The 14,948-nt window shown below is 41.9% G+C and overlaps 1 protein-coding gene across 2 annotated transcripts in view; it reads left to right on the top strand.

Moving 5' to 3' along the window:
* The window catches only part of EVC2 (EvC ciliary complex subunit 2), a 60,257-nt gene extending 46,571 nt beyond the window's left edge, over positions 1-13,686 (top strand). The window contains exons 19-22 of one of the 2 annotated variants that reach the window (XR_008309085.1): positions 2,488-2,575; positions 6,736-6,937; positions 11,124-11,216; positions 12,459-12,594. Coding sequence is in view for 1 of the 2 variants with exons in the window: in XM_053258003.1 (XP_053113978.1) it covers positions 2,488-2,575; positions 6,736-6,929; positions 11,124-11,216; positions 12,459-12,717 (634 nt within the window). In the remaining variant the exon portion in view is untranslated. Of the gene's footprint in view, positions 1-2,487; positions 2,576-6,735; positions 6,938-11,123; positions 11,217-12,458 lie in introns of both variants that reach the window. The other variant, XM_053258003.1, reaches the window with a different exon arrangement.
* Positions 13,687-14,948: the final 1,262 nt, after the last annotated feature.

Below are 14,948 nucleotides of genomic sequence, written 5' to 3'. Positions count from 1 at the left end.
GAAGAGGGAGAGTTTAAAAATAATCCTGTTTAAATTAGGAAGTTGGGTCAAAAGGATGCTGAAATTAGTACTTTGGCAAAAAAAAATTGGCAGGAATCACTCTGCAGATCAGGTCCATAGAAAATCTTCCATACACAGCTTTTTCTTTGAAAACCTCGTCCTCACCCCCATGACAGCCAAAAACCCAGACTTGCTTTGATTTAAAACTGGGATTTTCCAGAATTTTTCTGATTCTACTTAATCACTCCACTTTAAACTACCTTTCATTTGCATGTGGAAGGAGATCCCAAATTAATATTGTGTATTTGACTGGATTGTCATAAGGCCTCCCATGACAGCTTCTCTGAGGATCTGAAAGCTACTGATTAGTCCACATTACAGAGGCAGGGTGATATATTTTGCTGTGTAGTGTTTAGCGTGTTAGACTAGGACTGGGGAAACCTGGGTTCAAATCCCCATTTAGCCATGAAACTCACTGGGTGACTGGGCCAGGCACATAAACATAAGGGGTAAAAATAACCATGTATACTGCTCTGGGCTCCTTGGAGGAAGAGCAGGATATAAATTGTTGTTGTTGTTGGACTGATACTCTAAGAATTTCAGATTTTCAGAACTAGTACAGGTGAACCTTGCCATTTGCAGATCAAACATCCACAGTTTTGTGTATTCATGGTTGGGTAATTGATTCCCGACCTTGGCATATCCTGAGTGGAGGAGGTTTACAAAGGGTTGATTCCATGTATGTGCAGGTTCGGGGTTGCCAAAAATGACCTCCATGGTCATTTTTGGCCATCCTGAGGATAGGAACCATTTTGTGGCTCATCTATGTAAATTTTTTTTAACTGTGATTTTTCATGGGGGAAAGCATTTCATTGTGGGGGCTCAAAATCTGAGGGGTGAGTTAGATCTTCCTGTGCTGGATGGGGTTACACTCTCCCAAAAGGAGCAGGTGCGCAGCTTGGGAGTACTCCTGGACCCAGGCCTCACCCTGGTATCTCAGGTGGACACCATGGCCAGGAGTGCTTTCTATCAGCTTCAGCTGATTCAACAGCTGTGCCCATTCCTCAGAGAGGATGATCTCAAAACAATGGTGCATCAGCTGGTAACCTCCCAGCTTGACTACTGCAGTGCGCTCTACGTGGGGCTGCCTTTGTACGTAGTCCGGAAACTTCAGTTAGTTCAGAATGTGGCAGCCAGATTGGTCTCTGGGGCAACCCAGAGAGACTATATCATGCCTGTTTGGAAATAGTTACACTGGCTGCCGATATGTTTCTGGGCAAAATACAAAGTGCTGGATATTACCTTTAAAGCCCTGAATGGCTTAGGTCCGAGTTATCTAAGAGAGCGCCTTCTTCTACATGATCCCCACCGCATGTTAAGGTCATCTGAGGAGGTCCATATCCTTCTCTGTAGCTGCTCCTGGGCTGTGGAATGCACTCCCGGCAGAAATTCATAATTTGAGATCATTGCTGTCCTTCAGGAGAACCCTTAAAACCTATCTGTTTGGCCTGGCCTTCCAGGGTTTTAAATGATTAACTGTTTTACATTGTTTTAAATTGTTGCCCTGATTTCCAGGGTTTTTAGCTGCTTAATTGGTTTTATTGTGTTTTAATAGTTTGATTTTAATTGTTAATTTGTTTTAAATGTTTTTATCATGTTGTGAACTGCCCTGAGCCATTTTGGAAGTGCGATGCTCAAATCAAATCAAATCAAATCAATCAATCAATCAATCAATCAATAAAAGTGAGATTTGGGACTTTTGGGAGGCATTGCTGGGCATCTGGAGACCCACATAGCATGGTAGGGCACGTCTTTCAGTTTTGAGGGCCATTTTTCACCATTTCTCACTGTTTCTGGAGTCTCCAGGAACTTAACCCCCTGAGTCTGATTAACTCAATGCTTTGGTATCCACGGGCTTCACCTGTGTAGAGTAAGATGTTCCTGTAATGGGACAAATTTTCTTGTTTATGCTTCTTTTGTTATCTCAGAGAACATACACTTGGACAAATGGAGGCTGATGGCCAGTCTTCTAGGGCCTGATTATTACTTTTGGAAAATAGACTTGTAACTTCCAGAATCTTATAATTGCACAAGTAGGAACCTTGTCTCTCTTCTTTGCCATCAAGGTGCAAAGTTTGCTTCTTATAACTAGGTTTTTGTTTGCATGCAATGTGATATTAGTTTCCTAAAAATAAACCAATGTTCCTGTTCTCCTGTGCCTGTGGAATTTAACCCTCTATGTCTATTCTTAACCACACATTTTGTGATGGAACAATGAAATGAGTAATGCAGAATATGCTCCATCGCTACAAATATAGTATTGTAAAGTGAAAAGATTCTTATTATATTACCTATCTAAAGTACTATTGTCATTTGTTACAGGCATCTGAGGGTGTAGTTTGGACTTCACCCAAAGTGAAGTGATTTCTTCTTTTTATAAGCATTTAAGCAATATCCTGCCTCTCAAAATAATTGTTTTAATTTCAGATCAAGAGAGGTTCAAAGTAATATTGTGGTGCTTGAAAATATTCTGGAGACCATAGAAATAGATACACTTTTGGCACTTTATACCAAGGTAAGAACATGTCATTTGTTCAAGTTAATAAGTTGTTAAAGAGAAACAGCAATAGAAAAGAGAACATTTCACTTGGATTGTGTAGTGTGTTTTCAAAAATCAGCTTCATTGCTATGGGTAAGTGCACTGGAACTTCTATTTCAGATAAAGAAAGCAATGTTAGGGGTGGGGTGGGGGATGTTTCCTACAGGTAGCAGGGAAGGGAAAAGTTAATATGAAGAGGCATCTAAGATTGCTTTGAATTGGGGTATTTCACCCTTAGTTTCATCCAGAAATTTCCCTACACTTGGCTTGTACTATCTCTTAATCGGAAAGTAGTCAGGTGGGCTGGCTGTCCTTCAAAGAGTAAGAAAAATTCAAAACATTAGTCCATCTATTTCAATGCTGCCTGTTCTTACTAGAATGGCTCTCCAGGGTTCCAAAGAAAGATGGTCTGGGAGAGACCTCTCTTTGAAACCTTGGAGAGCCACTATTCTGGCTGGTGATTCTGATTGGTGGTGGTTTTCCAGGGTCTCAGACAAAAAGAGATCTTCCCCATGCCTGCTGCCTAGGATCTTGTAACTGGAGAAGCTAGAGATCAGACTTAAGACTTGTTCCATATCATGTGCCATGGTCTCTCTCCCAAGTTCCTTGAGAACTTCCATTTGCACATTCCACTTTAAATGATGAGTCAGTAAAATATGGAATGGGCAATTTCGGGCCATTTTAGTATAAAGCAGGGAAGACAAGTATCGGGTATTATGTATCTACCTAACTGTGAGCAAAGTAGAATCCAAATACCAGTGAAAACCATGGCAATTGTAACAGGCTTCAGAGCACTGAGAAAAGGGCCAAATTTGATCTGACCTCCAGTTTGTCTATTGCCAATGCCCAAACTAGGCAGATCTTACATTGGAAAACCCCACAACAACCGGGTATTGGAGATGGTGGTCGTTGGTGTGATGAAACAGGCTGGGTTTTTCTATGCTTACTTTGTGCACAGTGGGCCCAGTCCGCTTGCCTGAACACTCAGTAACACTGCCACCACTCCTTGTCAGGGAGATCCTCTGGCCGTAGGGTCTTAGTTTTGGAGTCTGCTAGCCTCTTCTTTCTGATCCCCTCCATTGCTGCAGAGCAGGAACTTGGCTAGATCCACTAGGGATGTGCATGAACCGGTTTGGCCCTCTTTTTCGGGAGTGCCGAACTGGTTTGGAATGCCACCGTTCGAGCTGGTTCGGAAGCAGTGGGATTACCTTTAAAGGGCAGGGAAGGTGCCCCTGTGTGTTGGCTATTTCCAGTACTACACTGACCGGGGCTGCAAGGAGGTACACTGCAGCCTCGTGCCAAAGCTTTTGGAGAGAGTGCTAGCAGGGGGAAGGTGACGGGGCAGAGATAGTCATCTTCCCTGCCCCTTAAAGATAACCACCTCCCAGGAGTGCATGAACTAGTTTGTGCATATCCCTAAGATCCACTCCGAGATAGATTTACTTGGGAATAAGTAGCTAGATCAGCAGTTGGGCACATGGGAGGGTAAACCCCCGGAGCATCCAAAATAACATACTCAGCACTAGGTCCTTTTAAAGATATTATTTTATTAAGCTACATCCCACCCCTCCTCCTTTTCAAATATTATTTTCATCCATTTATTGCTTTTCATTTTGTGGTCTGAAGGTTCTTGTTGGGCAAGTTTGTCTTCTTCATTCTTGGCTATAGATGTGGCTGTGCATGCATTTAAAAATTACACATGTTAACAGAAGAAGCCGTTTATGGCCTCAATTTCATCATTCTTCTATACAGTAGAACCTCATTATTTGTGGAACTGCTACTCACAGCTCCGCATATCCGCGGGGTCTCTGGCACCCGTTTTCAGTATACGTGGATACGGTAGGGTTAAAACACAAATATACATGAGTCCTAGAGGGCCACATGGGACTCCAGATTTTGTTCATTGGAGCCATTTTGTGGCTCATTTCTTGGGAAAAGACTCATTTCCCCCTGTGATTTTTCATTGTTTAGGGGCACATTTCATGGTTTTGGGGGTATTCCGGGACACATCCTGGGCACATGGACCACAGTACTGTATGGAATTACGTGTTGTTTTTTGTGTCCCCCCCCCATTTTAAGCACTTCCCCTCCATCCTGGAACCTAACCCACTGTTTCCCATAGGAGTAATGCCTCCATACTTGCAGTTCCATTTCTTGCTGTAGTAGACAAGGAATGGAACCTCCACGAATAACGAGGTTCTCCTGTATATGTCCTTTATCCAACATACCTTGGAATGGTCCATGGCTTTAATATGAATTAAATTAAAGGTAAAGTGTGCTGTCAAGTTGGTGTCAGCTCCCAGCGACCACAGAGCCTTGTGGTTGTCTTTGGAAGAATACAGGAGGGGTTTCCCATTGCCATCTCCCACGTAGTATGTATCTACTGATCCACTTTCATTTTTAAAAAGAGGGGTTTTATCAGTCATCCTACCACTTACCTTTACTGTTGAGAGGGCCCACTGTCAGGGCTACACCCAGAACTTGTTTTCAGTGCTCTAAGCTGGTCCTGAGAGATAGGAAGTAAAATTGTTGGCATGGCAGCCTCTGAACTCATGAGGAGTATTTTGTGTTCACCATTATGTAGACACTGTCTGCTCAAAACGATGTAAGATGGGCTGCAAGTTCCAAAACAAACTTTTGGAACTGTTTTCATTACTTGCTTTCATTGGTCATCCTTGGTCGGCTTGATGGTTGATCTCCAATTGGGAATGGACAGAGGAAGTGTGACTCTGTTGGTCCTTTTGGACCTCTCAGCAGCTTTTGATACTATCGACCATATATCCTTCTGAAGCGTCTGAGGGGGTTGGGAGTTGGAGGCACTGCTTTGCGGTGGTTCCACTCCTACCTCTCGAGCAGATTCCAGATGGTGTCTCTTGGAGACTGCTGTTCTTCAAAATCTGTATGGTGTGCCTCAGGGCTTCGTATTGTCTCCGATGTTTTTTAACATCTACATGAAACCGCTGGGAGAGATCATCAGGAGATTTGGTGCAGGGTGCTATCAGTATGCTGATGACACTCAAATCTATTTCTCCATGTCAGCATCATTGGAAGAGGGCATAACCTCCCTAAATGCCTGCCTGGAGTCAGTGATGGGCTGGATGAGGGATAACAAACTGAGACTGAATCCAGATAAGGTGGAGGTACTCATTGTGCAGGGTTGGAACTCGAGAGATGATTTTGATCTGCCTGTTCTGGATGGGGTCACACTTCCCCAGAAGGAACAGGTATGCAGTCTAGGGGTGCTTCTGGATCCGAGCCTCTCCCTGGTGTCCCAGGTTGAGGCTGTGGCCAGAAGTGCCTTCTATCAGCTTCGGCTGATACGCCAGCTGCATCAGTTTCTTGAGGTGAACGACCTCAAAACAGTGGTACATCTGCTGGTAACCTCCAGACTGGATTACTGCAATGCGCTCTATGTGGGGCTGCCCTTGTATATAGACTGGAAACTACAGTTGGTCCAGAATGCGGCAGCCAGGTTGATCTCTGAGTCATCTCGGAGAGACCATATAACTTCTGTATTGAAGGAGCTACACTGGCTGCCGATACATTTCTGGGCAAAATTCGAGGTGTTGTTTTATAACCTATAAAGCCCTAAACAGCTTGGGACCTGGGTATTTAAGAGAACATCTTCTTGGTTATGAACCTCACCACCCACTGAGATCAGCTGGAAAGGTCCATCTGCATTTGCCACTGGCTCGTCTGGTGGCCACTCAGGGACGGGCCTTCTCCGCTGCTGCCCCGAGGCTTTGGAATGCGCTCCCTAGTGAAATAAGAGCCTCCCCATCTCTGACAGCTTTTTAAAAGTCTTTAAAAACACATCTGTTCATGCAGGCTTTTAATTAATATTGTTTTAATGGTTTTAATGCTGTTTTAAAGTATTCTTTTAAAAAATTGAATTGTTGTAATGTTTTAAGTGTTCCGTTTTTGTTTTAACTAATGTTTTACTTTCTGTTTTTATTTTCTTATAAGTTTTGGGCAGTATAAAAATACGTAAATAAATAAATAAATAAATAGATAGATAGATAGATAGATAGAAGTGACTGTTTTTCCTGAGTGCAATTTCAGAAATGCATGCTGATTATTAATTAAAGAGAATATTGTGCTTGTTTCTGATTGTAGCAATCTTTATTTTCCTGTAGGAGCTCAGATTAGCAACATATTTAACAAAACTGATAATGGTGCCTGTGGGGCCATTACACAGAATCATGCACTTGCTTCTACCGATGAGCTCCCAGAGTGAGCTGCTTTCCATTTTGAGGTTGATCAACAGTAAATATTCAGAAATCATTACTGAAAATGATGGCATTAGAGAGGAAGCTGGCAACTTCAAGAGGTATAGGGGTGTGTGGTGCTCTTCTGTATCTTTTCTTCATTCTTTTTTGTTCCTCCTTGGAATATTTGCTTGACAGGTACCAATCTTTTGCTTGAACCTAAAATTATTCTCTCTTTCCACACCTGTGCCCCCTGAAGCTCCCCAATATTGGAATGCCTGTGTTGCCATCTTATGTTGTAAGGTGGCTGGTCTGTAAGGGAAGAAAGGGTGCTACTCCCCCTCTCGCAGTCAGAAATCTAACTTGATTTGATTTGACTGCAGTCTCACTGCTGTCCAAAAAGGGACCTCCTCTGCTTCTGTGTGTGCTTCTGCAAAGACAAGTTCTAAAAGGGCAGCAGATCTGGCACTCACAAATGCAGTAAATGCCAGAATAAATCCTGCCCTACGCAATTAGGGTATTCACTCCCCAGAAGAAACCAGCATGCGTTGTTTTTCCACAGGTTTTTTTAAACTCCTGTGAGTGGCAGCATTGCTGCTGTCACCTTTCAGAGGATGTTTGCACATGTGCTCCATTTGGCCGGGAAAAGAAGAAAGGAGCAGAGGAAGGCAAGTGGGTTACTCCTAGTGGCAGCAGCAGCTGAAGTCACTGTGTGGGGTACAGCTCCGAACTGCATCTTAGCCAAGCTGCTTGGGCAGTGCGCAGAGCCCACTGGGAGACTGACCAAGCTGGCAGGGGAGGGAGGGAGGGAGGAGTCGATCATGCAGCCCCTCCTCGGCTCCTTCCCCTTTCTTCCCTCTTCTGCCTCCTTTCCTTTCCTCTGGTCTCCATTTCTGCTTCCTCTCCTCTTCTTCCTCCCTCCTCTGCCCTCACAGCTCCTCAGCAGTTCTCCTGGGCAGTCAACAACAAGGGCAGTCTCCAGGCAGGCTCTACACACTGCCTAGCAGTTCATTTGGAGTGCAGTTAGGCACTATGATGGACCCCAGAGTCACTTGAGGCAGATTGTATGCCATGGTGAGCCGATCATCAGATTGGTGTGGTGATGTGGGTGAGGTGGGCAGAATAGATAAGCTGAAGGTTGAAGACTCTGTATCCTATTCTGCAGAATATGTGAGTGATGGAGTGGAAAGAGAGCCTCTGAGCATGAGCAGAGTGTATTCCATGTTCTCCTGCTCTCTGCCTCCCCAGCCCCAATGACCATCAGCCGCCACTGGTTGTTAGAGTATTTTGCTATCAATCTCCATAATTCTGCCTACATTGTAATGTTTGTAAACTAGCAAGTCTTGCAATATACCCCAGAGAGAAACTTTGGTGTAAGTTATTGAGATCAACTATAGACTGCCGTCTACTTCTTTTAATGTTTAAATTATATGAAAACTCTCATGTTGGTAGATTGTAGCACTCAGGGACATCTCATCTAGGAAATACCAACATTCAGGGGAGTCAGACAGGGTTGTATCCTGGCTTCGCTGTTTAACTTTTATATCAACTCTCTTGTTCCCCATTTAGGCAATCTAGAATATCATCCACCAAAATTAGCAGATAAACATCTTGCCATACTTGTATGTACAGATGATGCCATTATTCTCTCACAAACTCTGATAGGCCTAAGAAGAGCTTTGCGCTCTCTTGCCAACTATTGTAATGAACAAGCTTTCGAAATAAATTATACCAAAACTAAGATCTTGGTATATGCGAAGAAACTAAAGATTCAGAATTGGTCACTAAATGGGCATAGGCTAGAACAAGTTAAGCATTTCAAATACTCTGGTGTAATCTTCCAGGCCTCAGGCAGAAGAGGTGCACATAGAGATATGTAAGGCAGAATGCACACAAGAGTGCACAAGCAATTCAATCCTTCCACCATTCTAGGAGCGCCCAAATTCTACCTTCCACGATACAACTTTTTTCGGCCAAAGTACAAGCACAGCACCTATATGGAGCTCAACTTGGCATGTACAGGAGGACCTTGATATTTTCAGGGCTTCCTGGATGCAACTGCGGATATGGAAACTGTGAATATCAAGGCAGTGGGGTTATGGGATTGTGGGGGTTAGGTTCCTGGTCGGCTTGGAAATTGTCTAAAATTGCCCAACCTCTGCCAAATCTTGGGGGGAAACATGGAGAGGAGCTCCTTACCATGCTTTGCTGATCCCACTGAGTTGCGCTGTGCCCTGGAATGCCCCCAAATTGGCTGAAAATTGCTATTTTGGGAGGGTGTTAATAAGGAGCCATTTTGCGGCTCAGATAAACAAAACGGCTGGTGGAAATGACCTCCACGGTAATTTCCAACCCCAGGTGTCTTTTACCTGACCACAGATACGCAAATCCGCAGGTAATGAAACCGTGGATAACAATGTATCCTCTAGTCTAACTTCTGAAAGGTGAAATCCGTGCAATCTATGTTCCTGATGGACAGTTTTCAAGTACCCCAGTGTGTGCCTAGTGCTGTCCTTTGTCTGGAAGTAGAACAACTTAAACTGGAGGCCAGAGCATGGAGCATCTTTGAATTCAGGCTAAAGCTGGTCTTCCATCCCATAGGTTTAGTTCCACTTGTGCTAATAGATAGCTACCACTCAAGATGGAAAAGAGAGTTGGAGGAAAGGTTGTGTCATTACAGTTTCTCCCCTTCTGCATTGATAACTCTGGGATATGAAAATACCAGGGCCAACCTCAGATGTAGAATATATGATATGTAGCATCAAATTGACCAGGGCTCTATTCCTGTTGGTGTCCATTTGGGCAATCAAGTTCTGAGTTCCACCCCAGCTAGATATCTAACATTACCAAAATACTGAAGAATTTTGACACAGGCATGATGTATTGCCTTACAAACAACAGTCCTGTAAGGGAGGTATCAAAAAATTCCCTCCAAAGAATGCTTGTCACTGCAACTCAGGAGATCTCGAAACAACGGCAAACGTCCTCCATTATTGTTAATTTTATCAAGATAATACGGCATAAATATATAAATCCTTTTATTATCTGTCATCCAGGTTGCACTTTTTATTTGGATTATCTTTTAACTGGCCAGAATGATTCATAATGTGGCTAAGTTCTGTTTAATAACTGGTAAAATTCGCCAGGAGTTCATTAAGAATTTTAAATCTCGCTGATCTATGTTGGTGTTTAACCACTGTATCATAACCCTGATGGTTATTTTGCTGGGCTTATGTGCTGGTCTATGACTGTAATAAAGTATTGATTGCAATATACTGCTATCAGACTCTACTCTTAGACTTCCTATTCCCACAGTATCCCTACCACTATCATAGTTTCCTAATAGTCTCTTCCTTCACTAACTTTGCTGCCTGTGTTTCTGCTGCCAGTTTTATGTGTTTTATCCTGTGGTTTTTGTTAAGGTTTTTATTCTATCTTTTAAATAACTGAAATTAACTGGATACACTATTTTTTACATGACATTATGCTCTGTGAAAATTTAAATAATTTTTGAACATTTTTTGAAGAAATTCTTAATATACTTCCCAATTTACTACAGATACCAAAGTTTGCATGAACAACCCTGCCATTTAAATTAGGTGAATGCAGAAATACTGAATTAATAATCATATTTAACTGTTGTTCTCAGCAGATTTTTAACACTCAGTTTTCAGATCAATAATTCCAAAATGACCTAATGTCCAAGAAAAGCAGAAGATCTTTCTCAGTTTCAAATTTACTATTATTGAAATTTACTGTGTATGATCATTATGCAATAAAATGAATAATGTTTGAAGTTGAAATCTGAAATTTCAAACTTCTGAAATTGAAAACATTTTAATCTGAAAATTCAGTCTGAAATTTCAAACTATTCTTTTATTTCCCTTTTGCAAGCACATTAAAAAAAACTATTACATATATTTCATTTCTTGAACTTCCCTAGAAGTGTAATCTATGCAAAATGGCATTGCCTAGTCAACGGGCCTCATCTACTAGTAATTAAATAAAAATAGCCTTACTTTGCCTGCCTTTTTTTGGCCATTCCTTTCCTTTTCACTTGGTCCTCCATGTTGTAATTTCTAAGGACACAAAGTATAAGATCAGGAGGAATAACATACACTCCCAACTTCCAAACTTTGGGTTCAAAGATGATAAGTTGGGAGTTTATGTGATGATTGAACTGGGATAGTAGCATCAGTCAGTGTGTGTTTGTATTGCATGTGTTCAAGTGCTATGAAAATGGATAATAAATGTCTTAACTATGGTTTATCTCTCTCTAGTTCTTCTTTTTTAAAAAAAAAAACCTGTTTCCTCAGGAAGTTCCAAGAGTCATGGCAAGCCTTAGAAACCAAAATGAGACAAGAGATGATAAACACACACTTGAGGGATTCTGTTGATCATAATAAAAGGTATGTTTATGTTTCATAGTTCTTTGGGGAGAAGCAAAACCTAAACCTCAGGTTCTCTGTAGCTTCTCTTGAGAATCTTCCTCCTGTGAAAAGCAAGGCAGTCTGAAATTTGATCCTGTGTCATGGAATATGACAGAGGGGGACTTTTCTTCACTAGTGATAGCCCATTTTTGATTGAGAATTGTTCTCTGTATATGAGACATGCACTCTTTTTGACCAATTTTTCTACTTAAATTTTTTTAAAGGCTGGCTAAACCTCATAGAGATCCCATTGTCCATCCTTTATTTGTGCCAATGTCCCAAACCGTAACTCAGTCAAAAACCAAGAATTAATCCAGAATTTGGGGTGTTATGCTTCTGCAAAAATTATCTACACAAATCTGAGGGGCCCCTCCTCTGATATTTATTTTGACTGCTGGTTCCCTTTTATATCCATCCCAGAATTGGACCCTGGGCTCACTATGAAACCAGCAAATACTCATTTAAGTGTAAATGGTTGTTGTGAGGAGAAACATAACTATGTACCCTGCTCTGGGCTCCTTGGAGGAATAGCAGAATATAAATGTAAAAATAAATAAAATCTTTAAGATCTTAATATTTGGCCTACTCACAAGCTTTCTAAACTATATTGAATTACTTTACAATGAAGAGTTCTTTAAAAAAACATGAGGATCCAAGGGTGAAACTCAACTTAATGATATCACATCCTTGTCTTCAAGCACAGGTTGCTGCCAAACAGCTGAACAGTGTGGGAGGAGGGGCATTTCAAGTAGAGAAGTGGCAAGTGGGCAAGGGTGCCGAACCCTTCGTGTGCCTGCCATTTCTCTCCATTTCTCTCTGAGTCTCGGAACTCAGATAGGAGGAAAGTAGCTTCAGGAAGGTCTTGCAAAAGAGAAGTGCTAGGCCAAGAAAGGGCTTAGGATCCACTCCTACCCATCATTTTTTCTCCTTGGAATCCCCCACCCTCCATTTTTCTTTGCAGCTGTTCAGCCCAACCAGCTTTTGAAGGCATGGGTTTGCTGCTGCCATATCTTGTTCTGTTGTAAATGAAGTCCTGAAAATGCACAACATTTGGGGAATGAATTAAAGATTTGGGTTAAAGTCAGAATAACTGACACTCCATTTAAAGCAAACGTTCCTGTATAGTCTATAAGTTATTCCAGTAATAATACACTGTAGCAAAAGTTCCCTCTTAGATTTTATTCATGGCAGTCATTTTCAATGTTCTTTTTGCTTTTCTAGATTCAGTGTCCTGAAGCAAAAACAGCTTACACTTCTGGAAAAATCAAAATTGTTTCTTCCAGAATGTTTGGCTGAACACTTTCAGTCAGATGAGGTGGCTCCTGTGGGTGCTGCAGAAGTCATTGAGCTCACAGACACAAAGGAGAAGATATTTGTTTTCCGTGATTCCACATTTTCTTTGGATATGTCAACAAAGAAAAAGAAGAAAACCAGCTTTCTAAATTCAAAAAAGTCTGCCCTTCTAAAGATGGATGAGTGAAATATGGCGGGGTTAACCATAACATGCTGCTGAGAACAGCCCCTGCTCATATGGACATTGGTTGAGAATGTCGCTGTATGGAGACTGTATATATCTCCTGCTCTCTTTTCTGATTGATTAATTAAGTGTCGTCAAGTCAGTCTTGACTCTTTGCGACCACATAGATTCTTTCCAGGATGATCTGTCTTCAACTTGGCCTTTAAGTCTCTCAGTGGTGCATTCACTGTTGTTGTAATCAAGTCCATCCACCTTGCTGCTGGTCATCCTCTCCTTCTCTTTCCTTCAACATTTCCCAGCATTATGGACTTCTCAAGGGAGCTGGGTTTTCACATAATGTGTCCAAAGTCCTGGTCATTTGTGTCTCGAGTGAAAATTCTGGATTGATTTGTTCTATGATCCATTTGTTTATTTTCCTGGCTGTTCATGGTATCCTCAAAAGTCTTCTCCAGCATCAAAGTTCAAAAGCATCAATACTTTTTCTGTCTTGTTTCTTCAAAGTCCAGCTTTCTCATCCATAGAGCATCAGAGGAAAAACCATTGTCTGAACGATTCTAATCTTTGTAGGTATAGACATGCCACAGCATCTAAATATCCTTTCTAAGGCCTTCATTGCAACCCTACCAAATGCTAGTCTGCGGCATATTTCTTGACTGCTGGTATGGATAGCCATTTCAGCACGATTGAGTGAGTGAGTGAGTGAGTGAGTGAGTGCCGTCATGTCGGTGTTGACTCTTAGCGACCACTTATAGGCTTGTGTATATACAGTATACTGAAGAAGAGGAACAAAGTATACCAGATGCAAGTTGGCAGACAAAGCAAAATCCGCCATTTGGGGACTTTCTCCACTTAGCTCTTTGTGGTTAGGAGGAGGACAGTATTACTTTTGTGGAATACTCAGCAGATTGTACATATGATGTAAAGCTTCCTTAACATTTCTAATAAAACCATTAAAGATGTATTATTCCTATAGTTTCAGCTTTCTGTGTATCACATGTACCTGGTCAGCCAAATTGATTTGGAAGTGTTTGCATCTCGGGGGCGGGGGGGGGCACATAGCTGATCTTGGGGGCACCCAGTCATCTTAATAGGGTACATCCAGAATAGTTATGATTACTTCAGAGAAGAGTTGATGTTCCCTATCTTCTATTTAACAATAGGACCAGCATAGCCATAAATTGAGATTTTGTAAACAATATGCTTTTAAATCCTACATCCATGAACTACATTCATGGTGCCCAAGAACAAGTCTACACAGGTTTCTCCATCATTTGATACATCATTTACTCCGGTCCATTGTGAAAACAGTCCATTCATACCTAACCTTTAAAAACATAACACAGTGGCCCACCAGATGCCTCTGGAAGCCTCAGGCAGGAGTTGAGGGCATGCCCTCTCTCCTGCTGTTACTCTCCTGCAACTGGTACTCAGAGGCATCCTGCATTTGAGGCTGGAGGTGGCCTATAGCCCTCCAACTAGTAGTCGATGATAGACCTGTCCTTTAACCAGTTAGCAATCTGCACATGTACTTGTCCCCTTATCCCATGACTGCTAAGTTTTCTCAAGAGCCTTTGATGAGGAACTTTGTCAAAAGCTTTTTGGAAGTCCAGGAATACTATGTCAACTGGATCATCTTTATCCACACACCTGTTGACATTCTCAAATAACTCCAAAAGGTTGGTTAGGCAAGATTTACCTTTGCAGAAGCCATGCTGGCTCTCTCTCAGCAGGGCCTAGTCTTCTATGTGCTTTACAGTTTTATCCTTGAGAATGCTTTCCATCAATTTGCTTGGAACAGACATTATGCTAAACAGCCTGTAATTTCCCAGATCCCCCTTGGATCCCTTTTTGAAAATCGGTGTCACATTTGCTACTTTCCAGTCCTCTGGTACAGAGCCTGATTGTAGGGATAAGTTACATATTTTTGCAAGGAGGTCGGCAATTTCACATTTGAGTTCTTTAAGGACTCTTGGATGGATGCCGTTTGGCCTTGGCAATTTGCTAGTTTTTAGTTTTTCCATACAGTTTAGAACATCATCTCTTGTCACCTATATCTGACTAAATTCTTTAGCCTCTGTCTCTGAGAAGCCAGGTTCAGGAACAGGTATACACTCAATATCCTCTGCTGTGAAGACAGATGCAAAAACACATTTAGCTTCTCCACAACCTCCATATCCCCCTTAATAATCCCTTTCATGCCTTCATCTTCTAATGGTCCAACCACCTCCCTGGAA

This window comes from Hemicordylus capensis, chromosome 5 (assembly GCF_027244095.1).
Source record: "Hemicordylus capensis ecotype Gifberg chromosome 5, rHemCap1.1.pri, whole genome shotgun sequence".
NCBI classification, from domain to species: domain Eukaryota; kingdom Metazoa; phylum Chordata; class Lepidosauria; order Squamata; family Cordylidae; genus Hemicordylus; species Hemicordylus capensis.
This window is presented reverse-complemented; position numbering and strand designations above follow the sequence as displayed.